The following is a 16450-nucleotide window of genomic DNA, read 5'->3' on the forward strand; positions in this document are numbered from 1 at the left end:
TACCTTACATAGAGTTTTGTTATTGTTTTTAATGTATTTTAACCCAGTCACACTGTGTTAGATGTTTGGCATGGAATTCCCCTTCAATTTTTTACTTCAAAGGGAGCAAGGGACAGACACATTTAGCTATGCTTGGTTTTGAATAAGAATAGGTGCCTTTGCTGCATCTGATGCGTTTTGGGGTGTATTACTTGCTTTCATATAATATGACTATTCTAATAAGATGGTTTATCTTATTTCTGTTATAATGTCATTGAAAAATGAACTCTGCAAAGGATGTTGTTAAAAACTGTGGTTTATGTTGGCCTTTGGAAACAAAATTTGTGGTTTATGTGCTGCTGCCATCTGGTGATTGTTTTCCTGAAATGCTGCACAAACAGATGTAGCTGTATAGAGAGGGATCAGTCCCGCAGCACCACTATAGTTAGAAGTATTTCTATACTGATGTCTCTTACATGCAAGACAGTTGTAGAGTTGTGTATTATGTTTGGCTAGAAGATAAATAATATAAATAATCCTTCTTAACTTAGTTCACTTGTTTGTCATCCTTTCTGCAATGTGGAAAGTGAATTGGTGTTATATATATACAGGAATATTTAAAAAAAAAAAAAAAAGGACAAAAAAGACTTTTTCTTTTGCATTTCAGGGGCAGTAAGTAAAATGCTTATGTCCATAGTTAACAGCCAATAATCAATGCAGTTGCCTGTGATGGAGCTACCTCCAAGTAGGGAAAGACAGCATGGTTTTGCCACATACATGGGAACCAATATGAACAGCAACATTTCTTTCCCTAAAATGCTGAAAACTGTACAAAATAATTTATTCTGGTGCAACAAGGTTTAATGGGCTTCAGAAAATCTACTGTTCTGGGTAACAATGCCAAAAAAATGGTTCTTTGTGACTTATGTGAAATATATATTTTCAGTGGAGTTTTATTAGTCCTTAGTGGCCAGTAGCAGGAGAGGGGAGTAAGCTGCAGCAATTCTCCCATCACAAGATAGGACCATCTGTAACTGCCGTGCAGTTGACATATTCTTCTAGCACACAGCCAGCTCTTACTGCAACATCCTTTTTTGTAATGCTATAGACAGGGCAGCGCTGTTAAGGGTAACATACAGACCTACAATTCCCAGAGCAGGAGGGATAGTGTGTCCAAACGGGAAGGATATTTGTAGGTACCCAAAATAAACCCATTTCTGTTTTGAAAGTATTGTTCAAAAATGTATTTCTGAAATGCTTTTTGTCCTGTAAGACAGAAACAATTCATTTTATCTATTTTTTTATTTATTATTATTTATTATTTATTTATTTATTTATTTATTTATTGCAATATTTTGGAGAATCAGAGCCGTCGCATCTTTCACCTGCTTCTGCTAGAGCTGTAGAGCTGTGCAGCTTTGGTGCCTTTGGTATTTGATGCCTGTGTTTGAGAAGCAAAACACAGAACATAAGAAAACATCTGTTCAGTTCTGGCACTTCCATGGACATGGTGTGACTTTCATTCATTCTGTCTCTTACTTCAGTGGTACTTCCATTCAACTGTTGTTGAATTGAACTATTGTTGAACTGAAGTGTTTTTCAAGCCCCAATCAGCAAGGTATTTATGTGTGCACTAAACTCTGGGTGTGGGAACATTATGGATAGATTTAAGCCCAAATCTAGTTTTCTTGCTGAATTTAACATGACCATTTAAGTTGTAATGATGCTAGTGCCTTGAGAGTATCATGTGAGAGATTGCATACTGTCTTTGCTTATATAGCTAAGTGAAAAATTTAGACTAAGCCTTTCAGGCTTCTTTTACTTTCATGAGATATCTGACTACATTGTGGCTCCTCTGCACTGTTTAGTCCCGTGTATATAACAGATAGTTTTAGAAATGCTTAACTACATCAAGGTCCTGCAACATTTAAATAACTACAAAAAAAAAAAAAAAGGCATTGCTAGGCTGCAATTGGCCATTCTGTTATTTCCTATGACAGGATGAGCAGTCCAGATTTTAATTTGTGAATTTAAAATTCAAATTTGCACAAATGCTCTTGCCTTTGAAATTTTTGTGCCTGTGCTTCCCCAAATACTCAAATGAGGTAGAAAACAAACACTGGAGTGCACTGATCCATGTTAATGTGATTCACTAGACATACAAAAAATATAGTATGATTTACAAGCAATGCAGAAGTTCTCATGGCACCTTTTCATGTTGTGAGTATTCTCCAGGCTGGAAACTAGAAAGAGGTTGTGTTGTTTGCGGCCAACTCCACATAAAACCAGCTGCAGAGTCTTCAGAGGAACCCAGAACTGCACTCCAGCACTTATTTTTTTTTACTAATTAGGGAATATTCTTTCATTAGTGGTAAACCTAGCAGCCCAGTAGATTCAGAAAGATCCTGCACGGAAGGCTGGTGAGTACAGAAGCCACTGTATCTGCATGCCAATAAGGGGAGAGAGAAAGTCTCTTAATGAAATTGGATTGATCAAGTAAATGGTTGGAAAGCTGTGGGACCTTTGAGGTTTGGAAGGCATGTACTTTCTTATGTGGTACAAAATGAAGTAGCAACCTGATTAGTAAGTTCCTCTAACCTATTTTTATTTAAAATTCAGGCGGAACAGAAATGGAAGGCAGGAGCTAAACTATCCCAGTTCAATTAGCACAGAAAGGCGAAGAGCCAAGGTTTTCCTCACCAAGGTCTTCAGGGGCGATTCTCAGGTTTCCTCTTTCCAGCATAGCCAGATGTATTCTCCGCACAGGGCCCAGAGTTGTAATTTTTATCTCATAGCTGAATACTGGTCTGCGTCTCTACTTCTTCTCCAAACATACTTTATCTTTCCTTTGTGTGATGCTCTGCATGTATTTGCAGAATCTCTACAGGTTTGGGTGTCTCCACACACTAGGAGAACTGAGTGGAACTACATGAATAATGGATATTTTGGTTCACTGGATGAACCAAATGATTAGGGAAAAATGTGGTTTAGGTAGACTGGAATTAAAAACATGTTTTGCTTAATGTTCAGGTGATTTAACCCATTTTTTGCACCTTTGTCTTTTAAATTAAAAAATGCAGTTGCTCTCAGGAAAAAAAAAAAAAGTATATTTGAAAGAGAAAGGAACATTTAAAAAATGCCAAAGTATACTATGCAAATTTTTCTGATCCTTCCTCCTATCTTTTTGGTCAACTTGTATGCTTCCTAAAGATGCTCTTCCTGTTGCTGAAAGACTTAGATCATTTAAAAATAAGGAATTGTTGCTTCTAAGCAGTGAGAGTTCTTTAGATGCTAGCAACAGCATACAGTCTGGATATTTTCAGAAAAGCTGATATTTAGAGGAATTTGTCCTGGGAGACCTAGCAGAAACTTGGGCTATGGCTATCCTCACCAGGTACTACAGCCTGCCGAGAAAAACTGTACTGTTACCATTGGCAAACTATTACCTTTCACAAAGAGGGAAACTCTGTTCCTTCTCAGGACAGCATTAACCATGCTCTAATTTTCAGTCTCGCTTACTCCCTCCCTGCTTGGGACACGAAGTGGAAATGAAGTGATGGATGAGGACTGGGCCAATCTAAAGCACGGTTTCCCCAGTACACAAATGCTGCCTTCCACTATGCAAATATTACTTGACTCTGGTATATAGACATTAAACCAGACACGGTTTACTTGACTCTCGTATCCAGACATTAAAACTGAGCTGCCTTAATTTGAAAAGGATATCATGTTTAACCTAGTTTCTACACAGCCCCAGCCTGCAGCAAGACCTGCCTTCCCAACGCGGCACTGCTTCGCATTTCTCCTGGGAGCATGCTGTTCAGCTTGAAGTCTGTGTGGGAGCACTATGACAATCTTCATAGCTTTTCACCTCACCTTGAATTGGAGGACCGTATTTGTTTTCACTAAGTCTTATTTTAAATTCAGACTTCCATGGAAATCACTGAAATTTTCACTGGCTTTGAATAAAGTATTCCAGAGTCAGAGAAAAATCTCATCTTTTAAAAACTCCTTATCTCTACCTGCATGCATAGCTTAGATATGGCCTGGCACATTGGGTAGGATCTCACATGTCAGTGTGGGATGTAATGATTAAATTAGGCGCCTGAATGTACTTGGAAAAGATCTGCAGCACAGATCCTCAAAGACTTCACTTTATATGGATTAAATGGGGAATTTAAGTCTTTACGCTAGGAATATTAGTTAACTACACGTCTAACATGTAGGTAGGTGCAAATTAGATGCCTGAGATGAAGGTGATTTCACCTTCAGCGGTTTGACTGAACTGTGCTTAAGATGGTTCTCATTCAACCATAAATTTATTTTCTCTTAGAAGTTTCTATTTTGCTTACATAAAAATTGTAGAAACCGGACTCATACTCAGAATGGTCATTAGGTCCTGTTACATAACCATTTTTAAACACAGATACAGGTTTTCAGAGTGGTTTGAGCCTTGGTTTATGTATATATCTTGAATGTTATTTAGTGAGAGCCATGATAGCTGAGCACACATGACACCTACTTCCAGGGGAGTTCAGGGAGACTCGTGGAGGTCTTTCTGTAGCCTAATGGCAATGATGTTAACTGTCTCTGTGGACATTTAATCTAGTCATTATGTTTCACCTTGTGCCTAAAGATCAGCCCAGAGTGCACCATCACATACCTTGAGTAGTGCTCTAGCTAGTGCATGGATATATAAATGTGGCTGGACAGACTGGACGGTTGCAATACATAAACACTTTTGACTGTGTTGTTGGAACAGATGCATTGCATTTATTGTAAGTAATGGGCCAGACCTGACTATAGCCACCTGGTCTTGACTAGGTTAGAAGGTGAATTCTAACAGCACTACTCTTCCATTAAAGGTTATGCTTTTTTTTTTTTTTTAATTCTTCTTTTTTTGCTTTTTTCCCTATATGTAATTTATAGTAGCATTTCAGCTACTTATGTATTCTACATGTTTCAGGATTAAAACAGGCACTAAATAAGCAGATAACATGGTTTTCTAACTCTGCAGACTTTAAAGCTTGAAGGTCAAGCTTTGTTGTATCCTCTAATGGAGGGTCTTTCTCTCATGGGGCGTTATTTTGAGTCTCACAGTGGCTCAACTATAGCAGCTAAAACATTTCTACTTTTCAAAATTTTTTAAGTCTTTCTTCATTTTTATGTATGGAAAACTATAGGACAGACTAACACACTGGAAGCAACAGCTGGCAAAGATGCAAAGGGTAATTGAAACAGCTTTAAAAAAAAAGTTTAGAGAATCTGTAGAGCAGTCTCCCTGGGGGAGAAGCTGAACCATGATGTCGTCTGTGGGAAACTGCAACGATGAGTTTTGAGACCACCCACAATACAGGCATTTTTCAGCAACTTCATTGCAAATTTTGTAATGTGTGAGATGGGAACCACATATTTCTCATCTGAAATAAAAAAGTGACTGATATGCTGCTGATGATACTAACTGACAATGCAAGTAATTCACTTAAAAAACATAATATGTGTTTTTGGTTCTGCAGTTGCTGTCTACAAATAGATTGCATGATTTTCATTATTAGATGCCTCATCCTTTTGTTTCCCCCAGCAGAGGTGATGGTGACAAGAACAAGCAGCTGCCAGTCAGACAGCAGTGGATTCATGGAGGAGCTGCCAGAGCCCTTGGTTTTGCAAGTAAGGAATCAATCAATATTCGGTATTAATCAGCAGGTCTATGAAAACTCTGTAACCCTGGCACAAGTAACAAATAAAAAAATAAATAATCATGGAGTCAGGAAAGCTTCATGAAAACAAATTCATCTTCCTAGAAAACCTCAGAAGGCAAGAAGCATTCTCATTGCTTTGTGCAATTCTTCCACCACACTAATACAAGGTTTGTGCAAGGTTAGAGAAGAAATAAGACATGAATCTTTGATTCTTTGGTTTTCTGGGTATTTAGAGATGCATTTGAAGATGCCTCCTGGGCCCAGGGGTGCCCAGAACAAAGTAGTGGTTGCCAAATGAAAATGATAGTAAAACTGTAATATTCTTTTTTTTTTTCTCTCCTTTTTTTTTTTTTCCTTTATTTTCTTCAGAATGCGTCTTTGTCAGGAAAGATGAGTATTATTTCTGATAACTACAATGAAGGAACAGCCCTGTCACATAGGACAGAGTTTCCTATGTTAAATCAAGATTTCCAACAAAATCCAGATGATTGTGTTACTGAGGTCTTCATCACAGCTTATGAGAGCATCTTGACAGTATCTAAGCCAACAAAAGCATGCAGTGATCGGGGAGAAGAGATTTGCCTCCTGCTGACTGCAGAAAATGGTGATTATCAGACCCGTAATGCTGATCTGCAGACTTATGTCCAAGAAAGATTACACGATATGGACAAGAAAGAGCATAAAACTGGAAGAAAGCAACTGGAAGAAGAGGAGTGCATGAAACAGTACACTCCTTGTTTTAAGAGCGATACTCAGGATGAAGGAGATCCTATCTCCTCAAAATTTGTTCATCAGTTTTGTTTCAGTACAGGACATAAAAATACAAATATAGTCTTCACTGAACTGAGTGATACAAACCATGCAGTCATCAGTGAGAGCAAACACAGAGGCAACGATGAAGGTGAGAGGTGCCTGACTGAAAAGCACGTTGGATTTGCATATCATGAAAATGCCCATGGAAGCAGTATAGAACATGTTAAAGGACTCTGGTGGGGCCAGGAAGTGGTTGGCAAAGATGGTACCCTGCTTGCAGTGAATGAGGAGACAAATAGACAGATGCTCTGCAACATGGATAGTAATGCAAAAAACACAAGATACTTCTCTGAAAGGGGGCTCCCAGAAACTCTGTGTCAGGGCACAGCAGTGCAGAGTGGGAGTAGTGCCACTTCAAGCAGATCTCCACAAGTATCTTGCAGTCCTCCCTGCTGCCTAGCAGAAGGGCCTGGATTAAGTTCCCCTGAAGATCAACAGACTGGTAGCATAAGGGAGATGTTAGGTGCTGACAAACCTGAACAGGCAGGCACTGTCCAAAACTGTGAAATGACTCGTACTCCTCTGAAATCTGTTACTGTTCAGATGCCTTCAGGGCTGGAGTTTACTTCAAGGGTGAAGTGCAAAGGGCAAAATGCTCCTCGTATTGAAAGCCTTGCTAAGGATGACCCTATGGACTTGTCCAGTGTGTTAGCACACTCTGAGGGTGGTCGTCTTGTATGGTCAGACCCAGGGGCTTCAAAGGACGGTGTGAAGCAGACCGCTGAGTCCTCCAGCCAAACTGACACCCTCAACAGGAAAACCAGGCTGTCACCACTGCTTTGTCCACCCCATAGCCACCTGATAAAATCATCCTCTCTAGACAGCATACTCTTTGGCAAATACAGGTCGCACCACTGGGATGAAACCTCTGGCATCACAGGTGCACAGGGCAGTCACTGCTGTCACTGCTGCTGCTGCCACAGCTGCTGCTCAGGGACATACCCTGTGCCTGTTTCTCCCCATCGCCCTGTAGGCTGCTGCTCAAACCACACCACCACCAAGCTGCACCTCTTGAAGACACTGACACTCCTGCAGGAAACTGCAATGCGAAATCTTCCTCCAGTGAGTAGGTTCCTTCAAATAATAATGCATAGATGGCTGAAACACTTATTTGCTAAATGCACAAGCTATCTTTCTCTTTCCTCTCCTGTTTTGCTTGTTTCTTTAGTGAGACATATCTTGGGAATACAAATGAGAAAATGGGGAGGGAAAGAAGCACCCCGTTCTGGACAGAAATGGCAAACATGTCTGTGTACCTTCAGTTTTGTTGGGCTGCTTACTTTCATAATGTATGTTCATCAACTCAATCTTAAAATATTTCCTGTGAACTAGGTGATAAAGTTTGCAGGTTAAGTGCAGAGAAGAAATAAGATTTGATTTACAGAATGAGTTTCTGTGAATCAGATGATTTACAGTAACTGAGTATTATACTGGGTAGAAGAAGCAAGGTTATATGATTTAGTGCAATCCTCTTTTACTGAGAACTAACTTAATTTACATTATAGTGTTTGTTAAATAGTAACTGTGCATACTCAGATACATACCATAAGCCAAACTGATTTAAATCGAAGGGAAGAGCAACTTCAGAGCCTCAAGCCATTTTATCATGGTAGGATAAGCAGTTTTCATTAAATATAAGGCTGTGTTAAGATGACTATTTGCAATAAAAAGACCAATAGTAAAAAGTCACCACATTATTATTTTTTTTAGTCAGAATTGCTGAGAGTTCCCAAAAGTTGTGAAAGACTCAGGGTGTGTTGGGGAAGAAAGAAAGGAAGGGAACTGAGAAGGACTCTTATGTCCTGAGAAAAATGTGGTGCAGTATACATCCTGCTGGTCTGCAGGACTTCCCGTTTTTCCTCTTTTGATGCCACATCACTGAATATATAAATCTGCAATCTCTTGTCTTTGAGCACTATATGGAAAAACATGCATTTGTTAGCTATCATGATGTTGCCACAAGATGGCAGTGAATCAGTACCTTATGGTGGACTAGAAGCCCGTTGTCACTGACTACTGCTTAATCACTCTTCTAATAGGGGCTAGTGGTGATTTTTCTTCTGCAGTCTGTGGACAGGGAGTGTGGGAGGAAAAGGCTTTGCACCATACTGTTATCCAAGATCTGTCATTAGGGATATGGCTTCACATCTCAGTCACTGTGCAATAAGAGAGTGAATATACTGAATATTAGCCACTCTGTAGATATTTCATGGGTGCATATTTATGCTTTACACTAAAGGTAAGGTAGTTTCTATGTATTTTACTGTAAGAAGCTCTCTCAGATTCTACCCCATTTATCAAGGGCATGCACGGGGAATGCAACCACTCTGGAGCAACTGGTAGATAGTAAATTGACCCTACTTGTACTCACTTTACTTGAAACAATGGCCTGCCTGGGAGTGTTCCTGGGAAAGTTAGTCCCCCTTCCATCCTTGTTGAGATTGAACTATGAATAAATCTATGTGAACATGTGCTCTGTGATATGCCTGAAGAGTCAGTGCCAGGGGAGCTGCCCTTAATTCATCCATAACATTTTCACAAACCTCATTATACTTTTTGGATGTTTTGCATGGTGTTTTCCAGATTTCTGTTAGTCCTGAGGAATCATCTAGAAATTTACCTATAGCCTGTTGACTTCTTCATAGTGACATGCATGAAAGGAGATCTTCAGTCTCATTTGGGCACACCTTTCTGATGGCTAGATGTTCTGATGGCTAGATATCCTGATGGCTAGACTTGGTGTTGAGAAGAAATCATGTTTATTATATGGGTACTGCTGACTTATATCCCTGCGCTCTCATCTAGGAACAGCCAAACTTTCTGAGGACTGAGATTAAAGACTGTGGAGGGGAGCTGAGGGGGGATGAGCAATCAGCCAACACTTGATCTGAAGGTCCTCATAACACAGTCGACTGCCTCAGTGGGGTGCATGGTTGTTGCTCTAACCTATAGCATTAAGAGAACCAACTGTGCTCCACAAGGAGTAGACTCTTAGGAGAGCTCTGCTCCACTACAGTCATAGGACCAGCTCTATCAAATCACTACCAGTCTCTGATTAGCCCTTTCTGATGCTATCCTATGTCTCTTGGGGCTAGATATTTCATTTGCTGTTATGGAAAAGTTTATCCCTGGGTTCATAATCATCAAGAGCGTGCCTGTTGAAATGGAGATTGAGGATGAGGTTTATCAAATGCACGGTGAGCATCTTTTGCCCTCTAGCTGAAGCTGGTCCTTCAGCAGGGCTGACTTCCTCATGTTTCAGGCCTTGTTGGGACTGAGGGACACATTCAAGCATACAAACATGAAGAGTTCTTCAAAGGCCGTGATTGCAGGGATCCAAAGAGATCAAGCATTGCCACACTTTGTAGATGTGCCTCTTGTTCTCTGTCAGTTACAGTGGTCAGCAGTGGAGTGCAGGTTCCTACACTATCTTCCTGTGGTTTACTAGAGACTAAAATCTGCCAAAACAAGAACATGCTGAACTTCTACTTGCACTCTGAGCAATTTCAGAGTAATAGGGGACATGCCTTCAGAAGGCAGGTGGTACTGTCTCCGAAATCACTTTGATGATGCTGTCTACATTACTTCCTTTAACAAAGTGTTAAAAGTCAAGGACAAGTCTTTAATATGTCTAGAAACTTAGACATCTATGGACTCTAGTAGCAGGATTTATTTTGATGTTACTAGCAGGTTGCGCTTATATTATTCCTGTGCTCCAAAGTAGTAATGGGAGAATCTTCTTAAGATTTTTTCTATACTATCGCTGCTCATTCATCTGGTTTCCTTTGAGACATTCCTGGTGTAGATGTTTACATCAGAGTAGATGTAAGTGATTAGTCATACTAGATTACTTCTCTCAGTCAAGAGAAATGGTGACGTTTAATGATTCTATGATTTATGGCATAGATCCTCTGACATGTTACGGGTGTCTGATTTTGAAACAGAACAATTGCTCTGTTGCCGTACTTGGATGTGTATCTGTTATGGTAAATGTCTGCACTTCGTTAGATAAATCCAGTTCAAGCTGTCTAATGGGTAATAGATGAGAAATTATCAGAAACTTAGCAGAACCTGTTATGAAAGACATTTGTACCTCTCATAGTTCTTATATTTCTTCCCTCTCACGCTTACTCTCCTCTTTCTTCCTAGTTCTCTTTTTCAAAACAGTTTCTAACTTCCAGTGGACAGTAATTTCTCATTAATTCATAGCAACCCATCCTGCTGGAAGATAGTATCTGACAACAGCATAATATCAGGATTTGGCACATTTTGCCAGATTTTTGATCAAAGTCCATTTCCTACTTCAGTGGCAAAAATGAAATTCCCATTGACTTGACTAGTGCCACTTCATCCTACATCGTTTAGGAAACAAGATGGTGACTGGGATGCGAGTGATGCACCCAGCACAAACACACCTGAAGTGCCATTTGGACTTTCATGGCAGCTGCTCACAGAGCCCCCTTTGTGCAGGTAAGAGGTGGGCCCATGTCCTTTGCTCTGCCAGCTTCAAATGCACTCGCCATGGAGGCACTCAAAGAAAAGTAGTAAAATGGGGTGTCTTCTTGCTTTTCTATGCAGTGTACCCTCCAGGAAATAGAACTGATGAAGATCTCCTGCCAGCACTTCCGTGACAAGCTGGATGAGATTGAACAGCACCTGACCGAACAGCAGGCACTGCTTTCTGATGTTATGCCAGATGAAGGAAGGTAAGGCAGCCCCACACACTTACTTAAATCCAAAGCTAGCATCAGCAACAGCCCATGGGCACTTACAGTCTGTCTGGACACTTGTGTTCCCGCAGCATTACTGGTCAGTGAGGTGTAGCCATGGGCATCCTGCAAGTGGAAAAGTATTGTGATTTTTGCTCAGAAGAAAGTCCAGCTACTCTATACTGTTCAATCATGTATTATGAAGGGGAAAATTGCTCTATAAATGTAGGCCAGATTTTTAGTGTGGAATTACTATATTTTAATAGTAATAGGAATCCAGGAACAGATTTCAGTTAGCTCTTCATGGGTTCAGCCCACGTTCACAGTGATTATTGAGAAGCCTCATTTATACAAAAAGTTAGTAGGGGCTTCTAGTCTTGAGCTGCCTGAAAGTAGGACATTTGTGCAGTCTTTGTGATAGTAATATATCAGAACTGATGAACCTGCCCAGACTCAAGCCCACTCTACAACTGCAACATGCTTAATTTTGCAAGTGGGGTAACTGAAGAACTGGAGTTGAGTGGGCAAGGGCTGTTATTTTTTATTTCTTATTTTTTATATTTTTTTTGTAAGTTATTCCATGATCATGGGTAGAAATCAGATGGCAACAGTGTGTGATACAGGCATTATGGTGGGGCTGAGGAAGAGGAGCATGTTCATTGCCCATTCAAGTGTGCTTTCACTTCTGTCCCTGCAGGGAGGAAAGCAGAAACCTGCAACTCCTACGGCAGGCCGTTCATCAGGAGGTGGCAGAGCTGGAATTTCAGCTGAACGATCAAACTTGCCAAGTCAGGGATGGCATCCTGATGGTATGTTGCACAAGCCACCGCTCTGGATCTTGTAGGAAGTTTTCCTGACAAGCTTGGATTAGAGGGTAAAGACTGCAATGGCCACTGATAGAAGTCCTTTTGCAGATTTTACATTAGATGTATCTGTTGGAATAAATTGTCCTCTAGGCCTTTCTCCTCCTTTTAGTTGCAATGTCTCATTTGCCAAATATAGCATATCTTCTTCAGACCAAGCATAAGAATCAGGCATGCTTCATATACTCTTGTGTATCCTGCTTGATTCCTTTTATTATATTTTTATTACTGCAATATGCTTTTCCTTCTATTTTCTCTGCAGCAGCTGGACCAATTACTGGTAGAACAATCCCATCTGTTTTCTGAGCTTGGACTCTCTGACTGGAAGGGAGAAAGAAATGCCCAGAATAAACAAGCACTTCCAGATGCTGCTGACACTGTGCATCCTAGAAGTGGGTGCTCAAAAATGGTACTTCAAAGAGCTCCTAGCAAAAACATCACAGCAGCAGGCTCTCTATCTGCCCTGCAGCAAGGGGCACCCTTGGCACCATTTTCTACCAAGACAGTGCCTGAGCCGAATTCAGATGAGTCTGACCCACAGGAACCCTCCACCAGCAAAAAGGAAATAAAAGGACCTCCCCAAGCAAAAATGGACTTTAAGACCTTTATACGCAATGTAAGAAGCTGTTTTAGTCTCAGCCTCAAAGTTTTAAGTGGAAGGGATTGCTGACTCACAATGCAGTTGAGCTATGCAGTGCCTCGTTGCCACAGCCTAGATCAGGACACTTTCCTGCTAAACTGTGTGTTCATCCCAAGGGACGGAGCCTGTGCTTCAGGGCACTGTCAGCCTGCACAGGCAGCACAAGAACAGGCTGGGACTGGACCTGCCTTGCTATTTCTCTCTAAGCTGTGGCAGTGACCCAGATGCTCCAGAGAGAAGCACATATGAATACGTACATGATGTTTGCTAGGCTTGCTTGAACTCTGGATGCAACTGTTCAACTAATTGGTATATTCAAATCTCTCCCATAGTGTGGAATTAGTAATTTATGGCTTCAATTTGCAAAGCCAATTACCTGGTTTTACAAGGGCAGTAAAGGCAGTGAAACGGAAGGTTTGTTGTTTTTCCAAAGAAATTTTAACTCAGCATTTCTGACAGATCTAATCTCACAAAGTAGTCATAAAAAAAAAAAAAGTTTGCCTGTCTTTCTGTGTATTAAATATTTCTAGCTATTAAATATTTCTAGCTAATTTCTTATCTGCCTTACACTTTGATGATCTGTTCTATCTCAACATGTGTCCCAATTTTTAAAGAAATGATCATTCTTTTAAGTGAACAGTTAGGGTCAAATTTTGCATAACATTCATATAAACACCATTGGAAAGAATACTCTGTATTGTAATCTTATACTGTTTTCCTGATTTATGTTGATATTGCTATTGGTATTACCAAGCAGAATCAGATTCCTTTGCACACAAATCAAAGAATGAGAACCATAGACAGTAAGGAACAAGGAACTAAAATTTATTTGATATCATGTGTTGTCAGTCTTTTGTACCCATTTCCTTTTCAGAGTAATCTTGGTCATTTTCTCAACATAACACTTTTTTCCTTTTGTTTGTTTTTTTTTTTTTCAGTTGAAGAAATCTTTCAGAAGTCCTTTAGGTAATGATTCAGAAGAAGGGAAAGACTGATGGAGGACAGACTGATGGATTTTGTTTTTAATAATTGTGGCCTTTCTCCTTCAATACATGATATATCTCAGAAGCAAATGAGCAAAACGCTGCTTTATGCAAAGTTTTGATCACAGCAGTTTCATTTGCAATCAGGTGACTGGCCAGAAAAGCAGACATCTTTAGAGGATATTTCAAAAACAGACATTGCATTTTGCTATTGTGTGAGTGCAAAACTTACTATGTTACTCTTGGCATGACACGGGGCTGTTCTTTGTAAATGACTTTACAAAGAAGAGGAGAGGACTTGTTTTAAGAAGAAACTTTTGAACTTGTGGACAGCCTAGGAGATACCTCTAGAAGCTATTCTCCTTAAAGCCAGTTATTTTAACATAGTCCTTCAACCAATATTAAACCTCTAGTCCAAACTACCTTGTGCAGCCAGCCCCTAGCCATCTTCTACCTTTTAACTAGCTAGTAAAACCTAATTTGCCTCTGACTAACTTTATGAGGCTTGTATCTATCGTCCGTATCAAATCAGGAGCTCACTGACAGTGTATAAAATGTTAAATACCCACACTGTCAAACCATTTCTGTGGTTAGTCTCCTGGCTGTCCTCTTCATTTTCATGTTTGCTTCACGGAAATCTAATTGAAGAAAAAAAAAGTAAAAAAAAAGAAAAAAAAAGTCACGGGATTATAAACCTTCAATCAGAATCCTGGTTCAGTTTTCTGGGGAGTTCTCAGAACCTGGATTCACGCAGAAGAAAAAGAAACCCCCAAAACAACAAACAAACAAACAAACAAACACTAGAAAAGACCTCTCTGGTTTGGAGCATAGCAAAGAAATCCAACTAGCTCATTTTCAAAGCAGTTTGTGCTACTGCTTTCAATTTGGCCCTTCCCAGGCTGTGAGACGTCCTACTGGCTTGTTTGTTTAATGCTCTGAAGGGAGCTTAGGTGTCATTTTGGCTTCGGTGTTGCAAATCACAGCTCTGCAAAGGTGCAAATAGAAGTAGCATTTGCACATGTTTAAGGAGAAAATGGAGTCAAACATGCTGAGCAGCCTGGAGGCTCCCTGCACCTCGATGTTTCCACAGATGTTCAGGGCAATAAAATGATTGGGGGAGAGGTACATAACACAGGAACCGACAAGCTCCCCCACAGCCTGCTGGGCCATGAATTTTACTGGTTGAAATTTGCCCCTTTCTTGAGACCCCGCATGGGATTTGTACACCACTTCCACGCTATCAAGTGTTTAAGAGTTTACATATCAAGATTTGTGACTTTGAAGCTGCTGGGATTAATCTCGACAGCAAGCAGCATGCAAACAGGACCAAAATAACCTTCATCTCTACTACCTTATGAACTGCAACTGCAGATGTTGTACTTTGTGGAGGAAGGCAAATAAAGAGCAAGGTGAAGGATATACAATGATGCCAGTGCCAAAGGAATCCTGGAAGTAAGAACAGCTAAGAATTTTCTTTTCCTTATCCACACCATAAAACAAGCTACTTTTTGTATGTGCCACTGCAGCGTGTTAAGTAAAAGCTTTAATAAGTATGTGATGCTACAGCCACTGTATGCCTGTCTTATATCCTTGTGTGCAGGTGGCAGCTACTCTTGATCAGAAAGATCACATGGGACCTCTGGTGCCATTCGACTTCTACCATCTACGTTCACATCCAGGACTGAATTTGACTCCTCATAACAAAACTTTCCTGTTTGAACAGTCTCTAGGTGATTTGTGTGTGCAGTCCGGTTCCTCAATTCACTTTAATTATAATCTCATGCAAACTGTGGATGGGATTGGGTTCCCCATATGCAACACTCAGACATCCATAAATACATTATTACTTAAACTTACATTTCTAGCTAGCTAGCCCTTCAAGTCTTCCATGTTGTTTTAATGGTTAAGCTATAACCTCGTAGCAATAAAAAGCATATTAAGCAATGGGAAGGGGTAAAATCTTTTGATTTATGGTAGAGCACAACTTCATAAGTCCTCCAAGCATATTACAAGGATGTCTGGATTGAGTCTCGGTGCTGCTGTTGAAGATGCAAGACAAAAGAAATCATGCAGTCATTTTGTGATTAGGAAAGCCTGGGGTGGCACTGGTGAGTGTAGCAACCCAGCTGTGTGCCGCCTTTTCCTTCCACACACAGTGTTACCAGTCTTTTAAATGCTATCTTTTATTGCCCCTCAGGGCAGGGGAAATAGTTACTCATAAGTAAATATGATGGGATTCTTAATGATAACTTCACAGAATTAATGAAATAATAACATATATGATTGAGTAATGTAATTGCTCTAGCTGGCTAGGACCATAGCTTGCAGGCTTACAAGGCAGCAGGTCATACCTCGAGGGGGACTACATTGCTTGTGAAAAGCATTAGTACTAACCAGTTCACAAGTCTGAAATCTGAAGAAAACTGACCTTGTCACACTGCAATATTTCTGGGGAAAAAAGTAAAAGAAAATAGGTGGAGAAATGGCAGTAATGGCAGTATTTGAACTAAAGACTGTTGTCCTCCCTATTCCAGCACTCAAAACTGAAATGGGCTGAACCAATGGCTCTGTTTCATGAGACTGCCAAGGCCCCACAGATGTTCATGCAATATTGTTCAGATCTGCTATGGAAAAGGGATGCATAGGGATGGACACTGCTGTGTTATAGTGGCACTGATTCTCCTAGCTCTCCAGCCCTCTTTCAGCATCTCTCACCTTCAAAAATCCTAAAACTGCAGCCTCAAATCCTTGTAACTCCCTTTTA

The 16450-nt window shown here is 40.3% G+C and overlaps 1 protein-coding gene across 2 annotated transcripts in view; it reads left to right on the forward strand.

The window, feature by feature from the left end:
- ITPRID1 (ITPR interacting domain containing 1) overlaps positions 1-15239 on the forward strand; it is a 44103-nt gene extending 28864 nt beyond the window's left edge. For both annotated transcript variants that reach the window (XM_048075626.2, XM_013196078.3), the window contains 6 exons: positions 5564-5646; positions 6048-7553; positions 11070-11197; positions 11898-12009; positions 12326-12679; positions 13642-15239. In XM_048075626.2, coding sequence (XP_047931583.2) covers positions 5564-5646; positions 6048-7553; positions 11070-11197; positions 11898-12009; positions 12326-12679; positions 13642-13698 — 2240 coding nt within the window. In that variant the 3' untranslated portion in view covers positions 13699-15239. The remainder of the gene's footprint in view (positions 1-5563; positions 5647-6047; positions 7554-11069; positions 11198-11897; positions 12010-12325; positions 12680-13641) is intronic.
- The last annotated feature ends 1211 nt before the right edge of the window (positions 15240-16450 follow it).

This window comes from Anser cygnoides, chromosome 2 (genome assembly GCF_040182565.1).
Source record: "Anser cygnoides isolate HZ-2024a breed goose chromosome 2, Taihu_goose_T2T_genome, whole genome shotgun sequence".
NCBI lineage: Eukaryota > Metazoa > Chordata > Aves > Anseriformes > Anatidae > Anser > Anser cygnoides.